Source organism: Hydra viridissima, unplaced genomic scaffold (genome assembly GCF_058129835.1).
Source record: "Hydra viridissima isolate aposymbiotic clone 2 unplaced genomic scaffold, HvirCarnegie_v1 scaffold_3, whole genome shotgun sequence".
Taxonomy (NCBI): domain Eukaryota; kingdom Metazoa; phylum Cnidaria; class Hydrozoa; order Anthoathecata; family Hydridae; genus Hydra; species Hydra viridissima.
This window is the reverse complement of record NW_028324302.1, coordinates 11,159,788-11,186,620: the sequence shown is the minus strand read 5'-3', so window position 1 is coordinate 11,186,620 and position 26,833 is coordinate 11,159,788. Positions and strand designations below refer to the sequence as shown.

Here is a 26,833-nt window from a genome sequence, read left to right as displayed (position 1 = left end):
ATAAAAAAACCTAAATCTTCACCATACAGCTATTCACGTAAGTTTAAACGATTGCAGAATTTTTATCAAGTATGTTTGGTTTTTGTTTAATAAAGAAAAACTGTAAAATGATATCGACTTAATTTTTTTTATTTATTAAAGAAAAAGTAATTAGCTTTAAAATGAATATGAACATAATATAAAAATTTTAATATTTAGTTAGAAAAAAGCTATTACAAAAAATCTTATAGGAAAAGTAAGAAGCACAAAAGTTTAAACGAATTGCAACATTCGAACGAAAAATGAAAAAAAAAGCCAAATTAATATTTGAAGTGTCCTCCTTTGTTTTTATAGCAAAGATAAACTCGCTTATGCATTGATTCAACTAATTTCATGCACATCACGCGAGGTACCTTCAGCCAGTACTCATTCAAAAGTTGCTTTAAATGCTGAGTTGACTGAATTTCATGGTATGTCAGTTGATTGTCGATCCAAGACCAAATATTTTCGATTGGGTTGAGATCTGGTGATCTAGGGCACCAGGGCATCACATTGAACTTTTTTTTCAAAAAATATTCTTTGATTGAGTGTGCTGTATGAGCTGAAGCCCCGTCTTGTTGAAAGATGAATTGCTTGCTTCTGCCATACAAGTGTCTGATTGATGGAACTAAACACGTTTCCAATGTGTTCTTGTAGGTGCATTGATTAGTTCGGCCTTCATACAGCCCACAGAAGCCTATACCTTTGTGAGAAAAACATCCCCAGATGCCAACCGAACCTCCACCGCCTTGTCGACGATGTTGCAAAAACCTGTCTGAATATTTCTCAGTTGCAAATCTTTTGACATAGATTCTTCCCTTGCGGTTTACAACTTGAAAGTTAGCTTCATCACTCCAAATAACTTTTGCCCACTGTTCTACAGACCAGTCCAGCCTTTCTTTGGACCACACTCGTCGTTCACGTTTATCCGTGATTGAAAGAATAGGTTTTTTAGCCGCTATGTACGTTCCAATACCTTTGTCCGACAATGTTCGTCTCACGAGCTCTCTGCTAACTTTTGCATTATTTTTTGACTCATTGAAGGTTTGTGCTAGCTTTTTGTAGCTGAGTCTGGGGTTTTCTCTGCTCATTCTGAATATACCATTTTTGTCACGGTTGCTGAGTTTAGATGGTCTTCCAGTACGCGGCATGTCGGAGACGTCCTTGGTAAGTTCCCAGGTTTTGATGGCTTTTCTAACGCAATATTCAGAAATGTGAAGTATTTTGCTTATTTGAACGTTTGTGTGATTTTTTGTCCGCGCCATACCAATAACTTGCCATTTGATGTCATTAGAAACTGATTTTCGACCCATTTGCACGCAATTGAAATTAATTTGAAATTCATAATATTTTAAGTTGATTTTGAATGAATTAAAAGCTGCCTGATGATGTTGTGATGAATTTTTTGATTGAAAAACAACTCAATTATTTGCTAATTAATTGATAAATTCGCTGCGAAAAAAAGTTTCGCAGCGGATTTATCAATTAATTAGCAAATAATTGATCCTAAATAAAATCGTTTAAACTTTTGTGAAACCTCTTAATTTGTATCAGCTACCTTTTAATGAAATTTCTGAGTAAACGGTAATGAGTCAAAACCTACTTTTTCTTATTCTATTAACAACTAACCTATTTACCAAATTGGAAAAATAATTATTTTGATATCTATTTCCGTTAGATTTTTATTCAAGAAAAACCGAAGATTAGATTTGAAAATTCTGCAATCGTTTAAACTTTCGTGAATAGCTGTACAATTTTTGACGCAATGTTCAAAATGGCATTAACTTATATTGAATATTTACATCTCAGTAGAACAAATACTCTGATAGGCCGAATTCTCGACAGTAGTATGAAAATGCGGGTTCTAGCGCATCGATACCTTTATATATTGGGGGGTACGCTGGTTCTAGCTCATTGGTAGGTTTCCCATAGTTAAGGGTGATAGCTTTGATGTGATCATGTCGGGTTCTAGCGCATTGATACCGTTTTTTAAAATTCTTATCAGAAGAACTATTAAAATCTATATTTGACGTCTTTTTCTTACCTTTTTATTCAATTTTCTTACCGTCCCTTGTTTTGTAGTGTCCAATAGCCAAGGTTCTGTGAGTGCTATCATTCAATAGGATCCTCTTATCGTCGTTAGCACTGAGTGCGACTTTGTTGATTTCTTCGGTGTTATTTTCATGAAGATGAGATCGGATAACGTTCATGATTGCAAGTTTTTCTTTCTTATCCATTAAGCAGTTGTAGTAATGTTGATGTTTGATGTGATTTTTAACCACGTTCTTTTGGACTCCTTTGCATTTTTTGTGTTCTTCATTTTCTTTAGGGATGTAGTAAGAGTATAGCTTGGGTCGAAGTCCAACAAACTCTTTAATTTGTTTACCAGAAGCCTCATCTTTGAACTTGCCAATAACCTTTTTATTTTCACCTACTTTGAATCCAACGTTTTGAATAGCGGGATGGTCTTTTGGAAATTCGCTCGTGTCAAATTTTTCAAGTACATCATTGGCAATGTCTTTGTAAAAATCTTCCGTTTCGATTTCGTAAAAGAGCGAGTCAGTGTCGGTCATGAGCAGCTTGGCTTTATTGTCGTATTTAGGCTTCATGTAGTCATATTGGTGTTCAAACATTAAAATTTTGCTGATGTCGAGGATGCACATTCCTAAAAAAACAGGTTTGTTGTAAACCAACTTTTTTCTCTTCATGTGAACCGCGATTAATTTTTCATCAAAAATGGTGAAGCTTTCGAATTGAGGTTTTTTGGATAATTTTAAGGCTTCTTTTTTTGTGGTGACAAGTCTAACGTCAACATGATTTTCGATGTTTTCCATGGTTTTTCCAAAGACGGAGTTGTTCATGAGTTTGAAAAATTCCTTATCAGATTCGAAGGGTGTTTCTGTTCTTTTTTCGGTGTTGAAACTGATGTATGGTTTCATCCAAGGTTCTTCTCTAAAGGTGAAGCCTCGATGAATTTTGGTGATGACTAATCCCATTTGTTCATAGAGTTTTAGGTTTTCATTATGGACGACGTATTTTACTTTATTGTTTAAATTGGGAACCAGTTTTTCTACTTTTCCAATGGTTAATCTTTCAGGAGCCAAAGGGTAATCATTGTGTAAATGGTGAAGGTGATCGGGGTAATCTAAATCGACTTCGAGAATGCATGGCATGCGACGCCAATTTTTAAGCTCTTCATCAGTCATCCATCTGAATCCTCCAACGGGAAGAGGTTTGCTCATGGCCCATCCGTATAAATTTTTGGCGTCTAAATACTGGAGGAATTTAGATGGTTGTGAAGGGTCATAGTCTTGCATGTATTTGTTATTGGGAGTTCCATATCGGTTTGAGATCATGCTGATACCACCGCGTATTCCTTTTTGAGTCATGCGAAGCATATCAGGATCGCTAAAAAGTTCTATTTTAGCTTCAGTCTTTTTATAACAGGCCTCCATAGCGAGCCCAGGGCAGGTGAAATACCAGGTGGGATCTTGTTCGTAATGTTTTATGCATACGTCTCTAAAATTTTCAATAACATCAGTTTGAATGAGCACGTCTGAGATGTTGTACAGCTCGTGGTAATCTTTAAAGGTTTTGCATCCAAATACGTTCCAAACGTTTTGCGCATGCGCATATTCTTCTTCTTTTATTTTAGTTCCATTGAGTTTGGAGTTGAATGCTTCGATAGGAGGCAATTGCGTATCGGAAAACTTTTCAGTGGAGTCTACCCAGTCATAAGGGTAAATGCCTTTTTTTCTTATCAAGTTGAACTGTTTATCTTCAGGATAATATTTTCTAACGTTTATGCATCGGTTAGATTTTTAGTTAGTTTGTCTAAACCGAAGGGTAAGAATCTGTAGCTGTCAAGAAACCTCATTTCTTTCTTTACTTTTTTTGGTTTTCCAGTTTCCTCATCAATATATTCTCTCACTTTGATTTTTTTTGAGAAGCTGATGTATTTTTCTTCATTGTTGGGTATGCAATTGAGCTCTCCGCCTAATTTCTTGATGAACAAATGGCTATCGTAACCGGATAAATTGTGTAAAAAAATGGGTATGAAACTTGGGATTTGATAATCTATGTTGCATTTGTTGTGAGCAGCTCCACGGTACTTTCCAGTCAAATGACAGTGATCCCACACTTTGTCACCGTTAAGATCATTTTTGCAAATGTGACATTTGGTTGCAGCTTCAAACTTCTTCTTATCCTCATCAGTCTCTATTCTCTTATTCTTCCATTGTTTTTGTAGTGAATCGCTAACGTTCCAAATCTTTGTAAGGTCTGCTTCAAGCATGGTGATAAACTTTTGAGCCACGTCATCCTCTTCGCTTTCTGCTGTGTACATGACTGGTTTTCCTTTATAAATGGTTTCGTCGAAGCATTTGATGAAGTAGCTGAACGAGCTTGGAACATGCTTTTGATATTGTTTGGTGTATGACTGTTTTGAGTCAGGGGTGCAAGTGTTGACAGGTTTGGTGAAACATTCAAAGTCGGCATTGACCACAAACGGAACTCTCATGGACATGTTGTAGTTTTTAAACTGAACGGTTGTTCCTTCTTTAGGAAGTTCAATTCGAACTGAGATGTGTTTATAGCAGTCTTCTTGATGTTTTTGAAGCTTTTCTTCTTGGTCATAAGCTTGCATACAATTTCTGCAAAAATGTAGTTTTCTTTTTTCTTTTGTTACTGAAGAACCAACCAATCTACCTAAGTTTTTAATGAGACAGTAATGGTTAGTGTCTTTGTTTGAAATGAGCAGCAAATCAATATTATGCTTTCGATCTAAAATTTTGGATATTCGTAAAGGATGGATTATTTTTTCTTCGTACCCAAAGACGTTGATGCTAATATCTGGATTATTCGCTTCAAACTTGTTGATACCTTGAGTAAGAGAGACTGGAAATTCCATTCCATTCCAATTGAGCTCTTCTGATTTTAGAATCAAGTCTTCATCAATTCTTTCGTTGTCTCTATTTTTCAGATTCAGCGCCCTAGTGACACTCCACATAAAGCATTTATTGTCATTGTTTTTCATGTTGATGATCGCCTTTTTACTTTTTAAGATAGGAGATAGCTCCATGTAGAAAGAACCGCTGAAAGGTATCCAATCGATCATGTTAACTTCTACTTTTAAAATTTTGTTAACTCTCCAATTGGATCCTTCCTTGTTGTAGTTGGACATGTTTTCAAGAATTCTTTCTTTCCATGTTTTAAAGCTTTCTCCTTTGTCTGTTGATTCGAGAAAACTTCATATATAGACGGGAAGACCACAGTGCGAAGATTTTCTTCTCCAGTAGCAATATTTACACGTGCCATTTCGCAGATTAAAACAAGGTTCGTTTTTGTGTTTTTTTTAATGACTTTGATGACAGCCTCTTTGACCATGTTTAAAAAGGCTTCAGGGTTTTCATATCGAACAGAGGGGGTGTAAGTAAATTGCTCAGTAACGTGTTTTAGCGCATGATTAGTCAATACAAACTTAACAGGAGCACCAAATACGACGTCTTTGAGAGACTTGATTGTTTCTTCCACTCCATTTCTAACGCTGCTCACTGCATTTTTCACTGCAGTTGGAACGTATGGATCAACGAGAGCATTTATTTTGTTGAAACCGTTGTAGACAGTCGTTGCAATTCTTGAAAGCCATCTTGGCGCAGGAACAGGTTTGGGTGCAATGACGTTTGTTGAATTGATAACAGGTGTGTCAAGGATGGATGCGATATCTCTTGTCACTCGATTTTGCAAGCGAGCAGACCCGAACGAAATCAAGTCATTGGAAACGGGGCGAGGAGCAGGAACAGGTGCAATAACCGGACTTGGAGCAATCAGACTAGGAAGCGGACTTGCCTCAGTCGTGCGTCTACGAGGACCATACCCAATGATGGGTTTCGTATTTTTTATAGCTTCAATGAGCTCAGCTTTTCTTAGTCTTGAGATGCCTTTGAGTTCTAAGCCTCTAGCCATCTCTCTTAACTCTTTCACATTCATTTTATCCATTTTATAAAGAGAAAAAAAATCTTTAACCCATTTCAATTTTTGCCGTGATCAAAAAAATTTTAATTTTCAGCAAATTAAAATCTCGTTACGACTTAATCACTTCTATTTGATAACCGTGTTTATTGTCAAAGTATCTCCAGTAGTGACCCGTTTCTTTTCTTAATTGGTAATGAGACTTGTATTCAGTCACTTCCCCCGTTTTAACATGGGTAATTTTATAAGTGAAGGGATGGTTTCTAATTTCAACAAGTCTTTGCCATTTAGGATCGACAGGCTTTTTTTCCTTTATAGGCAATCTCGGTCTTCCAACAGGTTTTCTTTCTTTCACCTTTTCCATTAATTCGTCTTTATTGAGCAAATTGTTTTCAAACGCGATCAGTGTCAAAGCCAACAAATTGTTTGCTGTTTTGTTAACACCATTTTCCCTCAGCAACTCTTTCAAAGCCTTTTTTGTGTAATGCATTTTTATTACTGAAAGATTTTATTTGTCTTAATTCAATTTTTTTCAATTCTTCAAAAAGAATTAAAAATCACTTGTGGTTTCCAAGGATCTTAAAGATCTTAAAAAAGGATCTTATAAATATTTATTCCAGTTTTCAAAAAATTCCTTTCTACATTTACCTTCCAAATACATTATTTCAGTACACAATTTGACTCTCTCTAGTTCCATATCACTTATTTTGCCATGCAGCATTTTTATTTCTTCTTTCACCTTTTTTATTTTCATCGAGAGCTCTCTACCTCTTTCTAAAATTATTTTTTTCTCAGCTTTCATCTCTTCACTTATTGGAGTTTTTCTTTTCTCTTTTATCTCTTTTATTTTTTGAGCCACCTTTTTTTTCTCTTTGGGCGAACTTGCTTTTTTCTTCAACTCAGACAATTCAAGATCTTCCAAAATCTCTTTTTTTTCTTCATCCCACGTTTTGATTTTGTACGGTAATTTTATTTTTCTTTCCGCCGTCACCTTTCTTTTTAGAACCAGTTTTGTTTTCTCACTTTCTAACGCGTATATCTCCTCTCTAGTAGACTCTTTTTTTTCTTCCAACTCGTTTATTCTTTCTTCTAGTTCATTAATAGCCATCTTTTTTAATCGTCGTAAATTATCTTACTCGAATTCAATTTTTTAATTCTTCAAAAATAACATTTACATTTTTCATTGCAGTACATGACAGAGCTTCGGCTGTTGTGAGCTTTTACATTGGGATGCATTTGACACCAACGACCTAATTGTCAAGCGTAACCAATTTGTTGACCGATTGTACCATTGAACCGAAGAAGTTGAAATTGAGTGTTTAAAAAAGTAACCACTCGATCTGATTCCCACTGCTCAAAGTCTTGAGGTATAGTTTTTACCAAATCTTCCATCTTTATTTTAGATGAAATTTTTTTTAAGCCAATTCATTTTTCAATTCTTCAAAAAGAATTAAAAAATCACTTGTGATTTCCAGTGATTCAAAGAATCTAAAAAAGCAATTACCATCTACTATACGATCTTCGAGAACTTAAAAATTTGGCAAGATAATCAACCTTATCATGCCTTTCGGCATCAATAAATAGTTGTACAATCGTGTCAAGAACTTCAAAAGAACAATCTTTACAGCATTTTAAAATATGGTTTCTAGCTTCCAAAGAAAGTCCTCGCACCCTTCTTTGAATTTTTCGAACTATGGGATCTGGAGACAGCTCAGACTCGATGTCGAGAACGACTAAAAGATCAAACTTTTTCTCAATGACAAATTTACTTTGCATGTTACCCATCTTTTTTAGTCGTCGTAATTTATTTTACTCGAATTCAATTTTTTCTATTTTTCAGCAAAAGGAAAATATTCGAATTTTTGGAGCATCGTGTCCATTTTCATTTTTGCAGACATTTTTTTCTTTTCTTCCCAATCGCAGTCCAATTCAAGAACGCGTTTGTCAATCGCTCTCAGCTTTTCTCGCTTTTTCAAATGGACCCACTCTCTGTTGTGCTCTTTGATTTTTTTCTCCATCCTCGAAAAGTCATCCTCTTTTTCTTCCCACAACATCGCGTAAAGCTCGTCTCTTTTTTCATCGCTGTACATTTCAGGAATTTTGAACGAGCCACTCTCATCCTTGAACGCAAGAGCCTCAAGCTGTCTTTTCTTTTTCACATCAGGCTCTCTTTGGCTACACTCTAGAAAAAACGGGTGAAACGTCATTTTATTTAATAATCTCTATTTTAAATCCATTTTCATCCATTTTGCCGTTTCGCTTCTCAAAATAATTGTTGCCATGTCCCGTCACTTTCATCGCTTTGTAAAGAGAGCCGTATTCAATCACTTCTCCTGTTTCAGCGTGCGTCATTTTTACAGTCACGGGATTATTTCGGATCGAACGGAGCCTTTCGTATTTGGAGTCTATCGGTTTGACGTCCTCCATCATCGCATTTTTATCGATCAGATAGTTCTCCAGCGCAATTATCGCCAAACCCATTTTACTTTTAGGCGTTTTGGAAACGCCATTTTCGATAAGTAAATTTTTCAAATCCTTTTTCGTAAAATTCATCCTTTTATTAAGGACCCATTTATTTTTCTTAAAAATTCGAAGAATTTCCACGGATCCAAAGGATCTAAAAATCACTTGTGATTTCCACGGATCCAAAGGATTTGAGACACCTAATACACAACGTTCATTTTGTTTCCGTCGGATTTGATTCTGAGCAGCTTGTCAGAGATCACCACGGCAAAGGCTTGAGTGTCTGCAGGAACGTTTGCGTTAAAGGTGGCTTTAATTTGCACGTCCAACACGATTGATTTTAACCTCTCAGCCTGCTTACTCACGTCAAAAACTAAAATAGGGCAAATGTGTCTGTAGTTCAGCGCTGTTATATTCGGCTGGGCGACAATTTCGCTTACTCCAAAAATCTTGTTGTCAAACTTGCATGCGTCTCTGTAAGCCCTAGAAAATTTGTTGTTTGTAAAGGCCAAGTCGTAATCCACAGCAGGATACCTTTCGCTGTTTAAGGTCACATACATGTTTTTCAAATCGCAGTGGTTGAATACGGAAGGGTTTAGATCTTGACTGCCGTCTTTATTGGTCTGAAATCCAACAATGATGTACCTTGGTCTTTCACTGGCTGACCTAGCACTTAACCTCCAACTGAACGTATTGGACACTGGCACGGCAATGGTGTCGCACTGTCTGGATCTAAACGACAATGGAACGTCCACTTTAAACTCGATGAGTTTGTAAAGACGGTTGTTTGCCATAACAGAGGGAGTGACATGAGGCATAAACAAAGACAGTTTGCTCAAGGTTACTTTTCCTGCGGCTGTTGCTTCGCTCTTAAAAATCGCATCAACGTCCCTCTTTCTTACAAGGGTTATTGCTTGAATCCGTAAAGAACTTTCTTACAAGGGTGTGCTTGAATCCGTAAAGAACTTTTTCGTAATCTTCACATAAACCAAAAATGTGCTTCAAAGGAATGCAGAATGAAAAGGTGCCTTTATCAGCAGGCTGCTTAATGATGAAATCCTGTCTTGCGGTAAAACCGCTATTGTTTGCAAGATCGGCAAGGGCAGTGCTGTCTCTATTCCACAGCTGATTCATTCCTTCCGACACTTGGAACTCTACAGGATATTTCAGGTAACCAAGCATAGTAGTGGCTTGACCTGGACTGTATATGGTCTCAATCTCTTGATTCGACAACTGATAAGAAATCTGACTGAACAGGTGCATGATGCCGTTGTTAACAAGAGTAACCACATCCGCATCCGCATAGGAAGTACCGTCTGCTTTTGTCATTCTTCCTTCCACCAAAAGGTAAGCATCACAGGGACGCGTGAACAAATCTTGCTGCTCAATGTTGATTCTTATCTCACCGGACGTGTTTAAATTGGTGCTAACCGGTTCATATTCGTGAAATTCATATCTCTCAATATCTTCATCGATGATGATTTCTTCTGTAATGTCTAAAACATCTGAATTTGCCATTTTTCTATACCAAAGAAAAAAATTTTTCAGATCCCTTAGATCCGTGGAAATCACAAGTGATTTTTATGCGATCTTCAGGCCTCTTCCCATTTTTACCAGGTCTTGGATTCGGATGGCGTTTTTCATGGACAGAGACCCTCCAAGAGAGGAATAATCGCCGCTAACCTTTGGAGCTGATGGCCCAATCATTCCGGAAATAATGTCTTTGCTTTTTTGAGTAAGAGCAACTTTTGGAGCATTTTTAGGATTTGGAGTTCCAGTCTTGCCATACACCTTTTCTAGCGCCTTTTTGCCTTGGTCAATAGCCACATCTTTCGCTGTCGCAATCGCCGAAGAAGTCAACTCTTTTCCTGCAGATTTTGCAGCTGTAATCGCCTCTCTTCCCAACTCGCTTTTTGCAATCTTGCCAGCCAAATTAGACGCTGCTCTCGACGCGCCCGATGCTGCTGCTCTTTTTAAAAAATTACGCAACGTGTCCATGATTCCACTTCCTCCAACAACGTGTTTCTTAACATATCTGTTTCTGTAAATGATCATTTTTAAATACGCGAAAAAAATTATTTTACCTCGATGACCTTCATCATTGATTTGTACTGGTTTTTATTAATCACTTTTTGTCTCAACAGCTCATCACAAATGCTCACAGCTTCATTTCTCGATCCCGTATTCCCAGCACGACAAGCAGCCAAGCTCAATTCAAGCTTTTCCACCAACGCATTCGGATCGCTCGGAAGAATGATCACTCCTAAACCTTTCTTTTTCTTATCATAAACTTTTTTCATGCGATCCTTGTAATTATTATATTCTTCAACACTCATCGTATCTTTTCTTTCTTCAATAAGTGCTAAACCTTTACTGTACTCCTTTTTTAACTGCTCCTTCCTCTTTTCTTTTTCAGCAAGCTTTTGATCAAGCATTTGAAGATCGTAACTAGTAGGAGCTGAAACAGGATCTTCTCTACCCTTGTGAGATTTCAGCTCATTTTCAATAGGGATGATGAATTGATTGTATTTTTCAATCTCTGAAGCTCTGGGTTTGTTATACCTCGCATCCGACTTTAAAGCCTCACTCTCTACTAAAATTTTCGAGTAATTAGCCACATCTTCTGCTGTCACATTCTTTGAAACGTTTGGATTGGTCATGAGATCCCAAAGACCTTTGGTTCCTTCATACTTTTCACCTCCAACAATAATATCGTTGCCTTCAAACATCACTCCCATTTTTCCAATCGTATATTGACCATCGCTTTTGCTCAATTCAAACTTGTTCTTAAAGCTTCTTTTAAATTTTGCTCTTGTGTCCAGATCAAACAAACTTTTTATAAATTGGTCGTCCTCAGGAAAAATAGATCCTGTTGATTCTAAATACTGCTCTGGTTTAACCTCGTTTTTAACCTCGTTTTTAACCTCGGATTTTATCTTTTTGAGCGTCTTTTCGTTGCTTTGAATAAGAGGCTTAAACAGCTTTCCCACATCCGTCCGAAAATTTGCATCTAAAATGTTGTCGTTGATGCTGTTCTGATAAATTCTCTTTCTTCTGTCATTAATCTCTCTCACAATTTCATCTCTTTTATTCGGGTCTTGTATTTTAAAAAAAGACATGGTTTTTAAAATACAATAGAAATTATTTTCCAGATCCCTTTTTATAAAAATTGTTGAACGCTTGAATCGCGTCATCTCGACCTTTTTGGATAAGTGTCTCTTTAGCCAATTCATCTATTCCGTTTTTAGTTTTGGTTCGTATTTCCTCCGTCAACGCTTTAAACTTTTGAAACTCACCAAGAATCAATTGAAACTCTGAATCGCTTATTTTATTATCCATCAACGCTTTGGAAATGTGCTCGCTGATCGTGTTCAATTTTGACTCTGCCAACACTTTTATCTTTTCGTGCTTTTCCGCTTTCAAAGCCATTCTTTTATTCACTTGAACTCCGACAATCGATAAAAAACCCATTCCAATAGCCACACCTTTACACGCAATCGCTGCTGGACTTGCAATAATGGTTGACAAAAGCCCTATTCCAGTCGCACCCAATGCTATGCACAATCCCTGCATCGTATTGTCCACATTCGAAATGATCCTGAAAACGCGATGGTACTTTTTGCTGAGATAAATTCTCTTTTTCCTCTCGTTGTCAATCTCTTTTTGGATTTCGCTTATTTTTTGAAGACGGTAAATGTGTCCTCCATCATCCACTGGAGCCGTTGGAAGAGTGGGGTATATTCCTTTATAACTGTTATAATCCATTTTTTTATTAAGGAGAAATAAAAAATTTTCTTCCCTCGCCTCCATGGCTTCAAAGGATCTAAAAGAAATTTACAATGCAAAGACTCTCTCCCTTTTTAATCACGACGTCTTTGTCGCTTCTGTTATAAATTTCCATGAAGACGTTCTCTACAGACTCTGAAAAAAGCAAAAAGTGTCTGAAATAATTCAGCTTTAAATTTAGCTCATGTCTCAAATTCACCAAAGCAATACCTTTTTCCACTTTAATCCCGAACATAAAAACAATCGTCTGTTTGGTTGAACGGCTCAACTTAATGTCTCTTTGAGCAAATACTTCACATCTGGAACGACGACAAAGCCGTCTAGGAGGATGATCCAAATGATCGTTAAAATAAACGGTGCCTTTCAACTTATTCTCGTCAATACAAATGATTCTTCTCATCTTTTTAACAGTAAAGGAAACTTTTTTCTTAATCTTTCTCTCCATTCTTCGTCTTCTTTTTTACTTTCAAGAAAATACCGATATTTCTCTTTAGTTTCTGCTATTTGCAAAAGTTTATCACAGATTCTTAAAGCCTCAGACATTTTCATTTGTGCTGAAATTTATTTATTTTATTTTGCATAATATTTTTTCATGGTTCAGCTAAACTTATGTCTGTAAATTCTTTGAATTTTTAAGCATAATAATAGGCTTGTCCGAGAAGAAGGTTAAAGCTTCCGGATTGACCGACTTGTGCGTCTCCAGAGTTGAGCGTGACGACGAGTCTTCTTCCGGCTGCAACGCTGGGCATGGAATTTGCATTTGCAAAATTTCTGTAAAAGGAAATGGTTGTAGTGGACCCAATTGAAGCATTGGATTGGTACAGTAGCCCCGTCGATGTGTTGTTAAACGAGGATACGTTTGATCCGTTCCACGAAGACAAGTAAAAATCTTCCAATCCAGGCGATGAAAAGATGCATTTGCTGTTACCGTCATATCCAGAAAAAGTAGTATAATTGTTTGTATTATAAGGTGTCCAAGGACTGAGAACGGTTCCGTTTCCAGGAGGTAAATTGCCGTCGTACATTCTGACTCTCGATTCCCACCAGCTTCCAGAAGCGCCGATGATGTGCATTATAATGTATAGAAAAACTCCATTTTCTTTTCCATTTGTGTCAAGTTTCGCGGACATATCCGTTGTTTCATCGGCCATCAAACTATAGAATTGTGATTCCCTTATACTTTCGCATAGCTTACGAAGCGTTGCATGAGCAAATTCTTGTAAGATTTCGTTTTCAATTTCAGCCGAGAGCCACTTTTGCTTTTCAGGACGATTCAACCATTTCTTCAGTTCCAAATAATCGTCTGCTCGTAGTTTGAGTAGCATGCGAAAGTTTGAATTATTTTCAACCTTTCCACGAATGGCAAGACCTTTCGTTCCCTAATACATTAAGAAGAAACATTTAGTTATCCAGTAAATAAATTTAATGATTGATAGTTTATCTTAAATTTTTCTTAAACGAAATTGAGGAATTACCAAATAAAGAAGTGTTGTAAATATTTTTGATAAAGCCGTACGATTATCCATCATTTCTTTATTTTGATGATGATTAAGCTGTTGGATAACGGTCGATTCCAGTGTTGCTGAGGCGATCATACTAACAGACGCCCTATGGAGTTCAGATCGCTCGAGAGAACCAAAAATTTGCAACGCTTTCTTCCAATTAGAAAATCTGTTTAAAATAAAAGCTTCGTACGAATCTTTTTCTCTTGAACTACGAGGTAAAGGCATTTTTATTTGGGTAAATGATTAATATAAATAATACTGGTAAATAATTAATATAAATAATACCGATCTCAAACTCCCTTGAGACTCATCACAAGCGTGGAACTTCTGAAATTCGAAAAATAAAATAAACTTTTCAAAGCTTAAACTTTTAAAAATCACCATAGGTATTTGCGGAAATATTACAATCGTTTATAAATTGTTATATTTGATAATGTTTATGTAAATTATGGTTTTTGTTTTTTAAATATTTTTGAAAACTTGGTGAATTTTCCCGGGTGGGGCAAAGCCCCAGCGACAAATTTCCGGATGGGGCTCGAGCCCCCGAGCCCCGGCGCGTTCTACGCCTATGTTGTGGATGATTTCATTGAGATAGATCTTGAAGAGTTAGCGGACTTGTTATCATAGGATTTTGAATTGGAGCTCATACCACCAGCAATTCCTGCAGAGAAGCTGATTGCAGAAGAAGAAACCAAAATGCTGAAAAAAACAGAAGAACGCTTAATAACTAAATTTACCTGTCCGAAATGTCACAATAAATATCTTAGGGAATCGAATTTTAAAAAGCATAAAAAGAAAAGTTACATTGGCACTAAAGGTGTGTTTATACTCACATGTTGTGTAACTTAACGTCTAAACTGGTGCTAATTTATATTTGTAAATACTCCCAGAATATGAAAATATTGTAATAATTCTTAAATAATTCTTAATTTTGATATTAGAAATTATTCAAAACTCTAAATTGTTGTAATGTACTATTGAACTTCCATATAGAAGAATGCAAGTTGTCTTTATTACATTTATTACATATACTGGTGTAAGAAAATGTACACAGTTAAAAAATGGCTAGTTAAAGGTAATGGATAATTAACTTTCGTTTCTCTTTAACCTGGATTCCATTACAGACAAGTTAGTATGGTAGATGGTACTAAAATCACAACAGACTTCTGAACATATTAATGAACAATCTTTATGTCTAATAACTTTAAAGTTTTCAACTGTATTGCCTTCTTTTATTTCAATTATTCCGACATCCTCATTTTATGTGCTTCGGAATTTTTTTAAATCAGAAAATTTATTTCTGATTAGAAAATAAGATAGTGAAAGTCATAATAACATTTACAAATGTTTATGCATGAAATTTTGGAGAATATGATATTAGCAGATTGAAGATTTAGTAGATATGGATGATATTTGTTAATATTTTTTGATAGTGGCGCTTCACGGTTTAAAAAATTAGTCTCCACATGCTATTTGATTGGCGATAACTATTGATTTTAACTATTACAAAATAATTTTTGTTATTTTCATTGTAACAGTGAAAACCATGCTTTGATGCAAATGCTTTTAACTGTTGATGAATACTTATCACATGTATTTTTTTTTTTTTTTTGTTTCAACTCTTGTGAGTGTGTTACATACATAACAGGTTTCTGTGTGTTTACAAAAAAGTGAAGAATATATCATTCCTCTTAGCTTCGAAGCTTTTTTTTGATTTTAAATCTAACCTGCATAAGACCATACAACATGATTTGCATAAATATTCAGGATGAACTTTTTGATTGTCTCTTATCCAGCTTATAAAAACTAAGAGTTGCTTGTTTAAAGATAACAACATGTTTTAACTGATAGTGACTATCCTGTTTTATTATGCTGCCACACTTTCTACATAAATTTTTTAAATATTCCTCATGAAGACTCATTATTTATCCAGTAATGAGATAATAAATAGGAATATAAGATTACTTCTTTTGATATATCTAGAAAAGGTTAAAAATAAGGTTGTACATCACTTGTAGAAGGCTCAAGAATATGCAACGAAATGTATGGTCTTATTATTTTTATTACCATATGTTGTTACTATTAGTAACAACAACAATAATAAAAATAATAAGATCATTATAAGTTAAAGTAGCTTTACATGACTGACTGTTTAAAAATGCTTTATCAAAAATGCTAATTAAAAATACATACTTAATATTTCTTTCCAATTTCTGAAATCAATAGTGAACTTTAAGATGCTTTTAGTTATAATACCTTTAGACAAAATGCGATTTAGATATCGAAAATAAGAAAATTTATAACTAGGACGTTAGCGAAAAAAAAAAATCACTAATTCAAGAAAAAAAAAAACAAAGCAAATCAGTTCCACATTTCCGACAAAAATAAAAAATACTCTCTGATTTGAGCCTTAAAGTGGGAAACATATTCTGAGAGTGGGGTGAAAAAAACTCTGAAAATCTCTTATTCGGCCTTTAAACTATATCATAGCAATTTCAACTTAACAAAGAAAATTTGTTTCACTTTGCTCTATCCATTCTAGTAAACCATACATAGCCTTTTTGCAAAAGCATAGTTTTAGACGTCAAAGTTTAAACACAGTTAAACTTTTATTAAGGAAAGTTCATAGCTCAAATCAACCTTTTTCAGGTTTGTGAGCTATTCTTGATTAATTTTTTTGTCTTTTATAACCATAAGCTTCAGTAAATGCATATTTATAATGGGTTTACTGAGGGATGCTTAGTGAAACAAATTTGACGTGTAGAAGTCGGAATATCTGTATCATGAATTTAGAAAATTGACGGTAATACGCATAGTTTTTGGCTAATTGGGGGCACCTCTGATCTATAACGATGCGTTGAACGTCCATCTATTAATACGTCCTTGGTTTGGCAAGCAATTTGTGAATGTGGTGAAGGAAGCACTTGTTTTGTGACTACGGGAACAATTAACACCAAAATATACATAAAAGAATACCCCAGTAAACATCGAACAGTTGGTAAGTAGTTGGCCCGATCCTAATAACCAACTATTAGCTACAGTTGGGCCAACAGTCGGCTATTTAGTTGGTACCGTGAAAAAAACGTAACGCTTTTACCAACACTTAGCCAACTGTTTTTAAACAATTGTTTGCCATTAACGGCCCAACAGTAATAAAACAGTTGGCTAACAGTTGGTACCATTACCGGCCCAACTATATGATTTTTTTTTCGCGATTTCTTAAATTCACTTTTGCGCTTAAATTGAAAGTGCAAAAGTTATAAATCATGTTTTGAATATTGCTTAATAACAAAGTATAACTTTGCTTTTTCATATTTAATTTTCTATCTAATAGTGATTGTTTGTATATCAGACTTTACCAAACAGTATTACTGTCGACACAAAATATTGTATTATTTATTGATAACTTAGTTGAATACAAAAAAAAGAACAAATTTTTTACACTTTTATTTCCAGACCGTTAAAGAAAAATATTTACAAATAAAGAACTAAAAATATTCTATTATTGTAGTTAATATTATTAAAGGTTTGAAACTAATATTGGCAACTTTAATTAAAAATAATATTGTAAAACGCTAATATTTAAAAACCTGGCGATTTATTAGATAATTATTAATAATAATTAAGAAAAATTAGATTTATAAATAAAATCAAGAAAAATAAGCTTTTATAAATTTTCAAAAGAAAATAATAACTAAATATTCTTTTCATTGATTAACTGCAACTGATTTTTTATAACCTTGCTTTTCGTCTGTCTATTTATTCGCCCATCTCCTTGATCATTTGCGCCCTGAAACCATCTTGAAACCATCGGGTAAATATCTTTATCCTTGGAATTAAGATACTGAATTCTTACTGCTGCTAAAAGAATAAAATGAAAATAAATTTAAAAACTCAATTTATTTTTTGTTTAAATATAAATTATTTTTAAGTTATTTTTAAGCTCTTATATGTATACTTTGCAAATCAAGAATTACATTAACTGGTTAGCAGTTTTAAAAATATGTGCATATGATAATAAGTTCAAGTCACCAAGGGAGAATATAATATCTTACAAATTTACAACTAATGACAACACTGGTAATTGTCATAAGTACTAACATATTATATTCTTTCTTAGTGTTGTAAACATATTTTTGTAAATATAAAAATACAGTTGACTTTAATAGACTAAAAATTTACATAACTAGTAATACTTACATAGTAAGCACTTTAACACAAAATGATAACATCGCAACTTAACCTTGCCCATTCCAGTAGCTATCATCTTACTTGAAGATCCGTTTAGATTACATAAAACGCTAAAATTTTTGGAAAACATGGCTCCCAACACACATCATATGTATTTTGGACGTTCAACTTTACCGCCAATAGAACGCAGATATTCGACCTAAAAACAAATAATGCTACATATTACAACTTTTTTATTTAAACTATTTTTTCAAAGGTAAATGAAAATGTAATGCGGTATAATATAACTAAGGTATTATTAAATTACCTTTGATAAATTACAATTATAAGACTTATAAAAAAACTTATCTTTGATCTTATAAAATAATAGTTACTAGTTTAAACGCAACCTGAAGACTGCTAGAAACATTATAATACAAAAAATAATTTCAAACTTTATAGAGAGCCATCTCAGATTTCATCTGTATCATAAGGTTAAGCCTCTCCAAATCTTCCTTACTTTCCATTGGAAGGCCAGGGGAACAACAATATCTTCATTATCCAAAAAACTTTGAACTTCTAAAAACTTATTTTTTTGCTCCAGTTCTGTTAATCTTAACTCCAAAGCTGCTAACTTCTCTATAAACATACATAAATAATTAAATAATATTTGATTGCATTTGAATCTTATTGGAAAACTGGTTTCAAAAACACAATCTAGTTTTTAAATTGAAGACATACATGGATAAAGGTGTTATGGAACTCAAATATTTGGAGTTAAAATTTTAAACATTTATGTTATTTATCCCTGTAGGTGAATTGATTGCTGTAAAAATGGTATTCTAGCACATTTTTGTGCTGTGTTATTAAGGCCATGGAAAAGAGCGTTATTTAAAACCTTTATCTGCATAAAAAAGTAGAAATGTGTATTTTTGTAACATGAAATATGTATTTTTTTAAAGCCTTCATCCATTTATGACTTATATTAAAACAAATTAATTTTTTTTACAAAAAATATAAATAGTTTTCCTTTGTCAATATGTCAGCATCATAATCAATGTATGTATGCGTAACACATATACAATGTATAACAAGTAGTAAAACAAAAACAAAAACAAAAAAACAAATAGTTTATCCAAAACCTTACTTTCCTGATCCCCAAAATTTTGAACAGTTTTCTCATAGTTTTCAGAAGTCGAAGTCCCTTTTAATAAAATGCTATAATTATATGCATTATATGAATATATATATATATATATATATATATATATATATATATATATATATATATATATATATATATATATATAATAATAATAATAATAATATAATATAATATAAATGTTATATATGCTTAATATGAAATGTATATGTCATATTGTATATACAATTGCATATACCATTTATTTATATACTGCACATATTATGTCAATATTGTATATGGCATATATTATATGCAATATATACAAAATACATAGGGATGTCTGCCAATATTTTTAGGTGGATTTCTCTGACTTTTCCCTGATACTTTCTTGATCTTCTACCTGTTTTCCTTGATTTAATTTAAAGTTACCCAAATTCAACTTCACAAAAATTGACCTAGATTCGTTTAGAAAAATGCTCTTCAACTGCAAAAATGTAAACAATAATACAACCCACACTAAATGTATCAAGTATTGATACATTTAATATGGGTTGTATAATTGTTTACATTTTTGCAAGTGAAGATTCAAGATTCGCTTGATGCAAGTGAAGTTCATAAAACTATCTGCCAAATAAACTTTTATATTACATGTACTATGTACAACTTATTTAAGTTATGTAAGTTTGATGAAGAGCCATTTTCCCTGATTTCTCCCTGATTTTTTTAAAATTCAACCTAATTTCCTTGATTATCCTAGATTTTTTGCAGATATCTGATTTCCCTGACTTTTCCCTGAATTCCCCTGATCTGGCAGACACTCTGTGTGTGTGTGTGTGTGTGTGTATATATATATATATATATATATATATATATATATATATATATATATATATATATATATATATATATATATATATATATATATATATATATATATATATATATATATATATATAGATAGATAGATAGATAGATAGATACATACATACAAACATACATATACATACAGAAATACACACATAAACATACTAACGGGTGATGACAAAAAAATGAGACTGCGTTCAATTTAAATTTGCATGTACTAATACCATTAGCTGTATATATATTTTGCATGTATTTTAGTGCAAATTTATTCTAGTTTTAAATAAAAAAAAAAGTAATTAAAATTTAACGATTTAAAATGAAAATAAACAAATCTAAGCAAGAGCTTCACCGTGAACGTGTGTATGGATTTTACATGGACAATAAGCAAAATGGTAAATATTACACTTATTGTCATTTTAAAGCAGAAAAAATACCAAAAGCAACCATATACCGTATAATTGAACGCGCAGAAAATGGAATCGGAACTCAAAGAGTTAAAGGAAGTGGTCGAGTCGCAAAAAAAATGACGAAAAAGAACATTACTAAGCTGAAGACCATGTTTGACCACAAGGATGGCGTCTCACAAAGACAAGCAGCTAGAAAATTTGTGTGCGATCAGTCTTTTATATGCAAAACATTGAAGAAACACACAGATATTAAATGCAAAAAAAAAACAAAGATTCCATTAAGAACAGAGTCACAAAAACGTAAAATAAGAACCAGATGCAGTCGATTATACGAAAAATATAAAAATCACGATTGGATAATTGATGATGAATCTTATTTCACTTTGAAGCATAGCACCATTAACGGAAGCCAAAATTTCTACTCAAGTAACACTGCTTTGACACCGCCAAGCGTAAAATATGATCCAGTTAAAAAATATGAACAAAAAGTGTTGGTCTGGATTTGCGTTTCGGCTAAAGGTATTTCTATACCTTTTTTTGTACCTTCTAAGCAATCAATCAAGCAAGAATTATACCTGACCGAGTGCATCAAAAAAAAACTTGTTCCTTTCATCAAAGCAAATCATCTAGACGACAATTACATATTCTGGCCTGACCTAGCAACATCACATTACGCAAAAACTGTAGTGCAGTATTTCAGACAAAATAACATCAATTTTGTTGAAAAGGAAGACAACCCTCCCAACGTACCTGAATGCAGGCCTATTGAGGACTTTTGGTCTCAATTGAAAGGAGAAGTATACAAGAACACCTGGCAAGCAGAAACTATTGATCAACTTTGCAATAGAATAAAGTATTGTTTGAATAAGATTGACTTTACTGCCATACAACGCCTTATGGGATCGGTAAAAGGTCGAATCTATAATATTCGTAGAAATGGAGTAATAGAAGATAATTAAATATATGTTTTGAAAGCTCGAAAAATTCTCTACTTAATGCCTTTTTTATTTTAAAAAAATCATTTAAAATAAAGGAGTTATGGCCTTTTAAACGCAGTCTCATTTTTTTGTCATCACCCGTTACTATACACGCACATATACATTTTAGCTGTATTTAAACTTTTGATAATAGTTAAAATAGAGCTAAAATATCTTATACAAATACAACAATGGTGTCATCATAAAAATAAATTAAAAACTCAACCAATGTCAAAAATTATATCTGAATGTGTTACTAATGGATAAATGTAAAATATTTCTACTTACCAGCGTAACGGTTATATTAAGAGGTGTACGAGAGTTTGAGTTTAAAAGTTTAATTAAAGGGTAGAAAAAGCGTTTGAAAGAAAAAAAAATGATAAAAAGCTTCAAACTAAACTAACTCTATTGAATAGTTTTAATCATTGAATGAATCTATTTGAATAATTTTGATAATTAGTCGCATGGTCTAAGTGAATATATTTATAATATACATTTACAAACTTACGGGAAACTTACGATTCAAAAACACGCGGTATACAGTCGGTTAATGGTTGGCAAGAAATGCCAACAGTTAGCCAACTGTAGCCAATACTGGCCCGTCAGTTGGACCAACTAAAGCGTGTTTACTGGGACCTCAAGAAACGTCTTTTGCTGTTTTTAAGAACACGCACGGGTAACCCGTCATTTTAGCCCGATTTAGCATCATGTCACTACTCTGGAACAACTTTAAACTGGCTTAGAGAACATAAAGTAGATTTCATTGGAAAACACTGCAACCCACCAAATTGTTCCGAATTACGTCCTATCGAAAGATATTGGGCTATTGTCAAAAGAAAACTAAGGTTCAATGTAAAAGACGCCAAAAGCATTAAAGACTTCAAAAATAAATGGATTAGAGCTACCAAGAAAGTCCAACCGAAGACTGTGCAAGAGCTGATGTCGAGTGTAAAATGCAAAGTGCGTGAGTTCTCACGTACAAAACTTTACAAACTTTCTTAAATGAAATTTAATCATATTAAAATTTGTACTTTCATAATATATATATATATATATATGTATAACATTCATTATCGAAATACAATAGTTAAATATCCTTTATAATGTCAGCGCAGATTTTTTCTGGTACATGTCTTATGTCATCCCAGTAAGCATACAACGTTGAAACAACGTTGAATAAACGTTGATCAACGTTGATCAACGTTGATCAACGTTATTTCAACGTTGTTTCAACGTTGTTACAACGTTGTGTGCTTGCTGGGATATAATAACTTGCTAACTTCTCTAATGTAATGAAATTTTTAGTTGATTTTGATATTTTTTAGGAATCTGATGAAAATGTTTCTCCAGAACAAAAGCTTGTAAAGTTCTTGAAAATTTAAATAAAACTGTTAGTTATGACAAATTCAGTTGATAACTTTTCAGCAGAGCAAGCCAAAAAACAAGAGCTTTACTTAAAGGATTTAAACTAATTATTTTCAATATCTTAGAATTATATGCAACATATTGCTTTACTAATAATAGTATACAGATTATGTTTAAGATTTAGTTATTATATTTAGTTTTAGTTATTACATTTAATTTTTTTTTGTTTAAGGAAAAGAACATCGTCCATACCCCAACAGCTGTTAGCAGCTGTTGGGGTATGGACGTTTAGTGCACATTTCAGTTGAAAAGAGCAGATAATTCAAAGCTTACACATGCTCAAAGTTCATTGAAATGCTGCAAAAAACAAAGCTTTTACCCTAATTATGTAAGAGCTACAAATGTACAAATTTACAAACGAGCTACGATATATTTGATGCTTTTTCTAATAAAAGTCAGTCAACCTAAATGGTCTTAAAAATTCAATAGAACTAAGATCTGCACTTTGTAATGGCTATTCCAATACAATAAACCTTTAATTGGAACAATCTTTAAAAAGATTTAACAACAGTGAAAATTAGGACTATATGCTGCTGATAGATCCACCCAAGTGGTATTTTGTGTTTAACTGGATAACCTATTGTAAGTTACTAAATATTGTATTGTATTTAAAGACTACTGAAGAAGACCTAAAGTTGTCCATTTTTTCTATATTTGAGAAAAATCAAGTTTTTTCTTTAAAGACATCAGTAGTCTTTAATGTTAAATATTTTTAAATGCCTCGATAAAGCCTGATAATGGCGGTTTTTTGCTTGTATAAGAAGCCGTACCTGCCCCTTCAGTAGTAAAGCTATTTGTAACAGTTAATCAATAATAAAGAAAGGAATTACAAAATTTTTCTGAACTGTAGATCCATGAGGGTCTTAATTTATGCACCATTGCTGGTAATGAACCGTCGAAAATATGGTATTAAATTGGCGATACAATTTTTTGGTACAGAAAATTTAAAGTAGTATATAATCGATCCAAAAATAAATTATACTGGCGAAAACGCAAGAAAAAGCTACCTTGAAGAATTTTGTGTAATAATAGAAAAAATTAAAGAAGCAATTGATATATTGCTGTAAAAGCCATCAATCAGCTGGGACTCGATCTAAAACGGAAATATTTAAGCAATTAAACTGAAAACAGTTTTATGTTGTATAATTTTATATTGCTTGCTGAACATTAACCTATTCTGCATCCACTTTTTGAGTATTTTGAACTGACAGCACTAGATAAAAGAGCATTTTTTTTTTTTTTTTTTGTAATTTTTGTGTTCACTTAAATTTATCACTAAATCTATCCTTTTATTAAGTAGTTTTTTTATGTGTATTATTCTATCTCATCTATAATACTTTCGATTTTTAAAGTTTTCAATTCAATTTTCTCATTTTAAACTAATTTGGATGTATTATCGTCTAATCTTCTACAAGGAATATGCTGTATATATTGATTTTGTTTCTTATATATAATATATATATAATATATACACACAATAATGTATATATAATATATACACACAAAAAAAACAAGCATTTATGTACATTGTTAACATTTTTAATTTAATAATAGTTTTATTAATTATTATTATTATCGTTAATTTATTTTAAATGTTATTAATTTTTCAATTAAAATTAATTAAAATATTTGTTTTGGTTACTAATATTTAATCTATATCTGAGAATATGAGTTCAAATTATTTGCTATCGGATTAGATCCGTAAGATCTTAAAAAATCTTGGTAAATATCTTTAGAATATTACAAAACCTTAAGATCTTGTAATATTCAAAGGATGTTTTTTGTGCTAATTAGTACGCATTTCGTACGCATGCACACTTAATCTTAAGATCTTCCACCTCTTACAAATCTAACTAAGAAATCATACTATAACTTATGAATTTTATTAAGATCTTCCATCTCTTACAAATCTAACTAAGAAATCGTAAGAAAACTTATAAATCTTAATGAGGTTTAACTAGTTTTCTTGCACGTCTTGCAAGACTTACTAATCTTACTAGGAATCTTTTGAGAAATCTTATTAAGATTTGCAAGATTCGTCGCTCTGGGTATGTTACAAAACATGTCTCCATGCAATTTAAGTTGATCTATATTTACATTAGAAAAGACTTTGTATTCAATAACGACAATTGGGAGTCAGAGGTAAACCTTGATGCTCAGCCGCCTAGATCAAAATAATGCTCTAAACTCGATGGCTCTTTTATATATGCTCTAGATTCGATATTATTCTATATTTAACATTCAATATTCTTATATCTCTGCTCTAGATTCGATGGCTCTTATTATTAAAATCCCGAAACATTACTAGCACCATTAAAGCATTGCCCTCTTAAATCATTTAAGGGTAAATCTAATATGGTTAAGGTATCACGAACCACTTTGAAAATGGTTTTACAATCAGTTCCATAAAAACCTAAAAAATAATTAACTTGAAATGTCTCACGGTCGACCGATCGAACACACAATTAAATCTGTTCCTTTACAGATATGTCTGAAGTCTTGTCAAGCATTATTGAAAAATATTTAACTTTCTCAATTTCGGCAATAATAACTCTGATTATTTTGGATGGTATAATTTGAAGCAATTCGTTTATTATTTCATGCAAAATCCATTTATATTTCTCTCTCTGTAACCAAGAACTCAATTGCGAATCATCTGTAGCTCTAACTTTTGAAAACTGACTCAAATTTTGAGTCATCTGTATGACCTCGAATGGCTAGTCCTTGTCTTGCGAGTCCTTGTCTTGCGAGTAAAACAACAGTGGAAATAATTTTATCAAGAGCTTCTCTTTATTCTTTCATAAATTTTTGGTGCGAGGATGAAATTTGTGAAGATATATATTTATACCTTTATCTTCGCATGATTCTTTGGCAATATTTTATCAATGATTTGCTGATTTTTCATGCATATTAAATCTTTCAATGGCTTTTTGCATATTAAATCTTTCTGTGGTAAACTTTGAATAAACGCTAAATTTAGGTAATAAACAGAACAAAAACGTTTTTCGGCCAGAAGAATCCGTCAACGAGAAATCTTTGAAGGAATTCAAAAACATTTATGACAGATTTTATGAAAACTTGTATTGATACTTAAAAAGGCTGTCAAAATGTGCAATTCACACTTGCTGGTGCTTCTACCAGCTACAGCATTAAAATGATAATACGAATAGATACTCTCGCCCCCGTGCATAAATTTCCGGGGGGGGGGGAGGCCACTGGCCCTGTTGCCCCCGTGGACTCGGCGCTTAGCAGTAATGTCGATGTTTGGTTGTCCCTCAAGAACTCGAATCAAGGAAATTTCCGTTGCTCACTTTTGAAAAGAATAAGAAATAGCAGATCCAAATATTTCCGAGTATTTACAAGGGAATTTTTTAAAAATATTTTGTTTCCTTTCTTTTTTTTTTTTTTTTTAAAAACGCTGTCTATATAAGATTTTAAAGTGAAGATGTTTCATTAAAAACAATTTTAAAAAAAATTTACAAATCTTAAAACAACTTTACTTTTTTGCAAGACTAACACATTTCAACAATTTATAATTAAGAGGTACTAATAGTATTATCTTATTCTGATTTTGTCACCAAGTTAATAATACTCTAAACCTAGTAATGATATAATATCCCTCTTATTACATTAATGTCGAAAATGTGTAATAAATATTTTAACTAATTGTAGGTTGTAGGATCGAACCTGCAGTCATTAGGATGCTTAAAAAGAATGGTTATAAAATCTTCCCCTTTTTAGGCACCTTAAAGACTGGGTTGGAAAGCAAATAAACTGCTATGCATTAAATGTTAGTTCTTCATTTTAATAATTATTCAGAATAAAATAACGCATAGCTTTTATCTGCCTCTGTATTCACTGCTTTAGTCAACAGCAGAAGATTTTTCTGTTTTTTCTCTACTAGTCTTCTGTTTTTTCTTTACTACATTTAGTAGTCTTTAACACATTTGCTCGAATCCAGTGCAAATTGGTTCTTGTCTCAATAGTAATTTATGGTAAAGCATTTTCTGTCAGTAACTACTGGCAGAGACGAAGCTATATGAAAATGAACAGAAATTGTTTTTTTAATGAACAAAAATGATTTGCATTTAAAATCTTTTAAAC

The 26,833-nt window shown here is 33.0% G+C and overlaps 2 protein-coding genes and 1 long non-coding RNA gene across 9 annotated transcripts in view; all 3 read right to left on the bottom strand.

The window, feature by feature from the left end:
• LOC149890990 (uncharacterized) overlaps nt 1-6,083 on the bottom strand; it is a 198,628-nt gene extending 192,545 nt beyond the window's left edge. Inside the window, exon 1 of one of the 2 annotated variants that reach the window (XM_090082894.1) lies at nt 2,084-6,083. In XM_090082894.1, the coding sequence (XP_089939020.1) occupies nt 2,084-3,473 (1,390 nt within the window). In that variant the 5' untranslated portion in view covers nt 3,474-6,083. The remainder of the gene's footprint in view (nt 1-2,083) is intronic. The other variant, XM_090082895.1, reaches the window with a different exon arrangement.
• A 3,250-nt stretch (nt 6,084-9,333) lies between these two features.
• On the bottom strand, nt 9,334-9,969 carry LOC149890989 (uncharacterized). The gene has a single exon (XM_090082016.1). The coding sequence runs from the start codon at nt 9,967-9,969 to the stop codon at nt 9,334-9,336; it is 636 nt and encodes a 211-aa protein (XP_089938142.1).
• A 7,002-nt stretch (nt 9,970-16,971) lies between these two features.
• Nucleotides 16,972-21,931, bottom strand: LOC149890988 (uncharacterized). Of its 6 annotated transcripts, none has more exons than XR_016451093.1 (5): nt 21,593-21,931; nt 19,055-19,130; nt 18,368-18,551; nt 17,943-18,132; nt 16,972-17,603 (listed from the first exon to the last, which is right to left on the bottom strand). It is a non-coding gene; the product is annotated as an uncharacterized LOC149890988 (long non-coding RNA). The 6 variants fall into 6 exon arrangements; XR_016451094.1 differs by having other exon boundaries at nt 19,055-19,116; XR_016451089.1 differs by having other exon boundaries at nt 19,060-19,130; nt 21,593-21,929.
• Between the last annotated feature and the right edge of the window lie 4,902 nt (nt 21,932-26,833).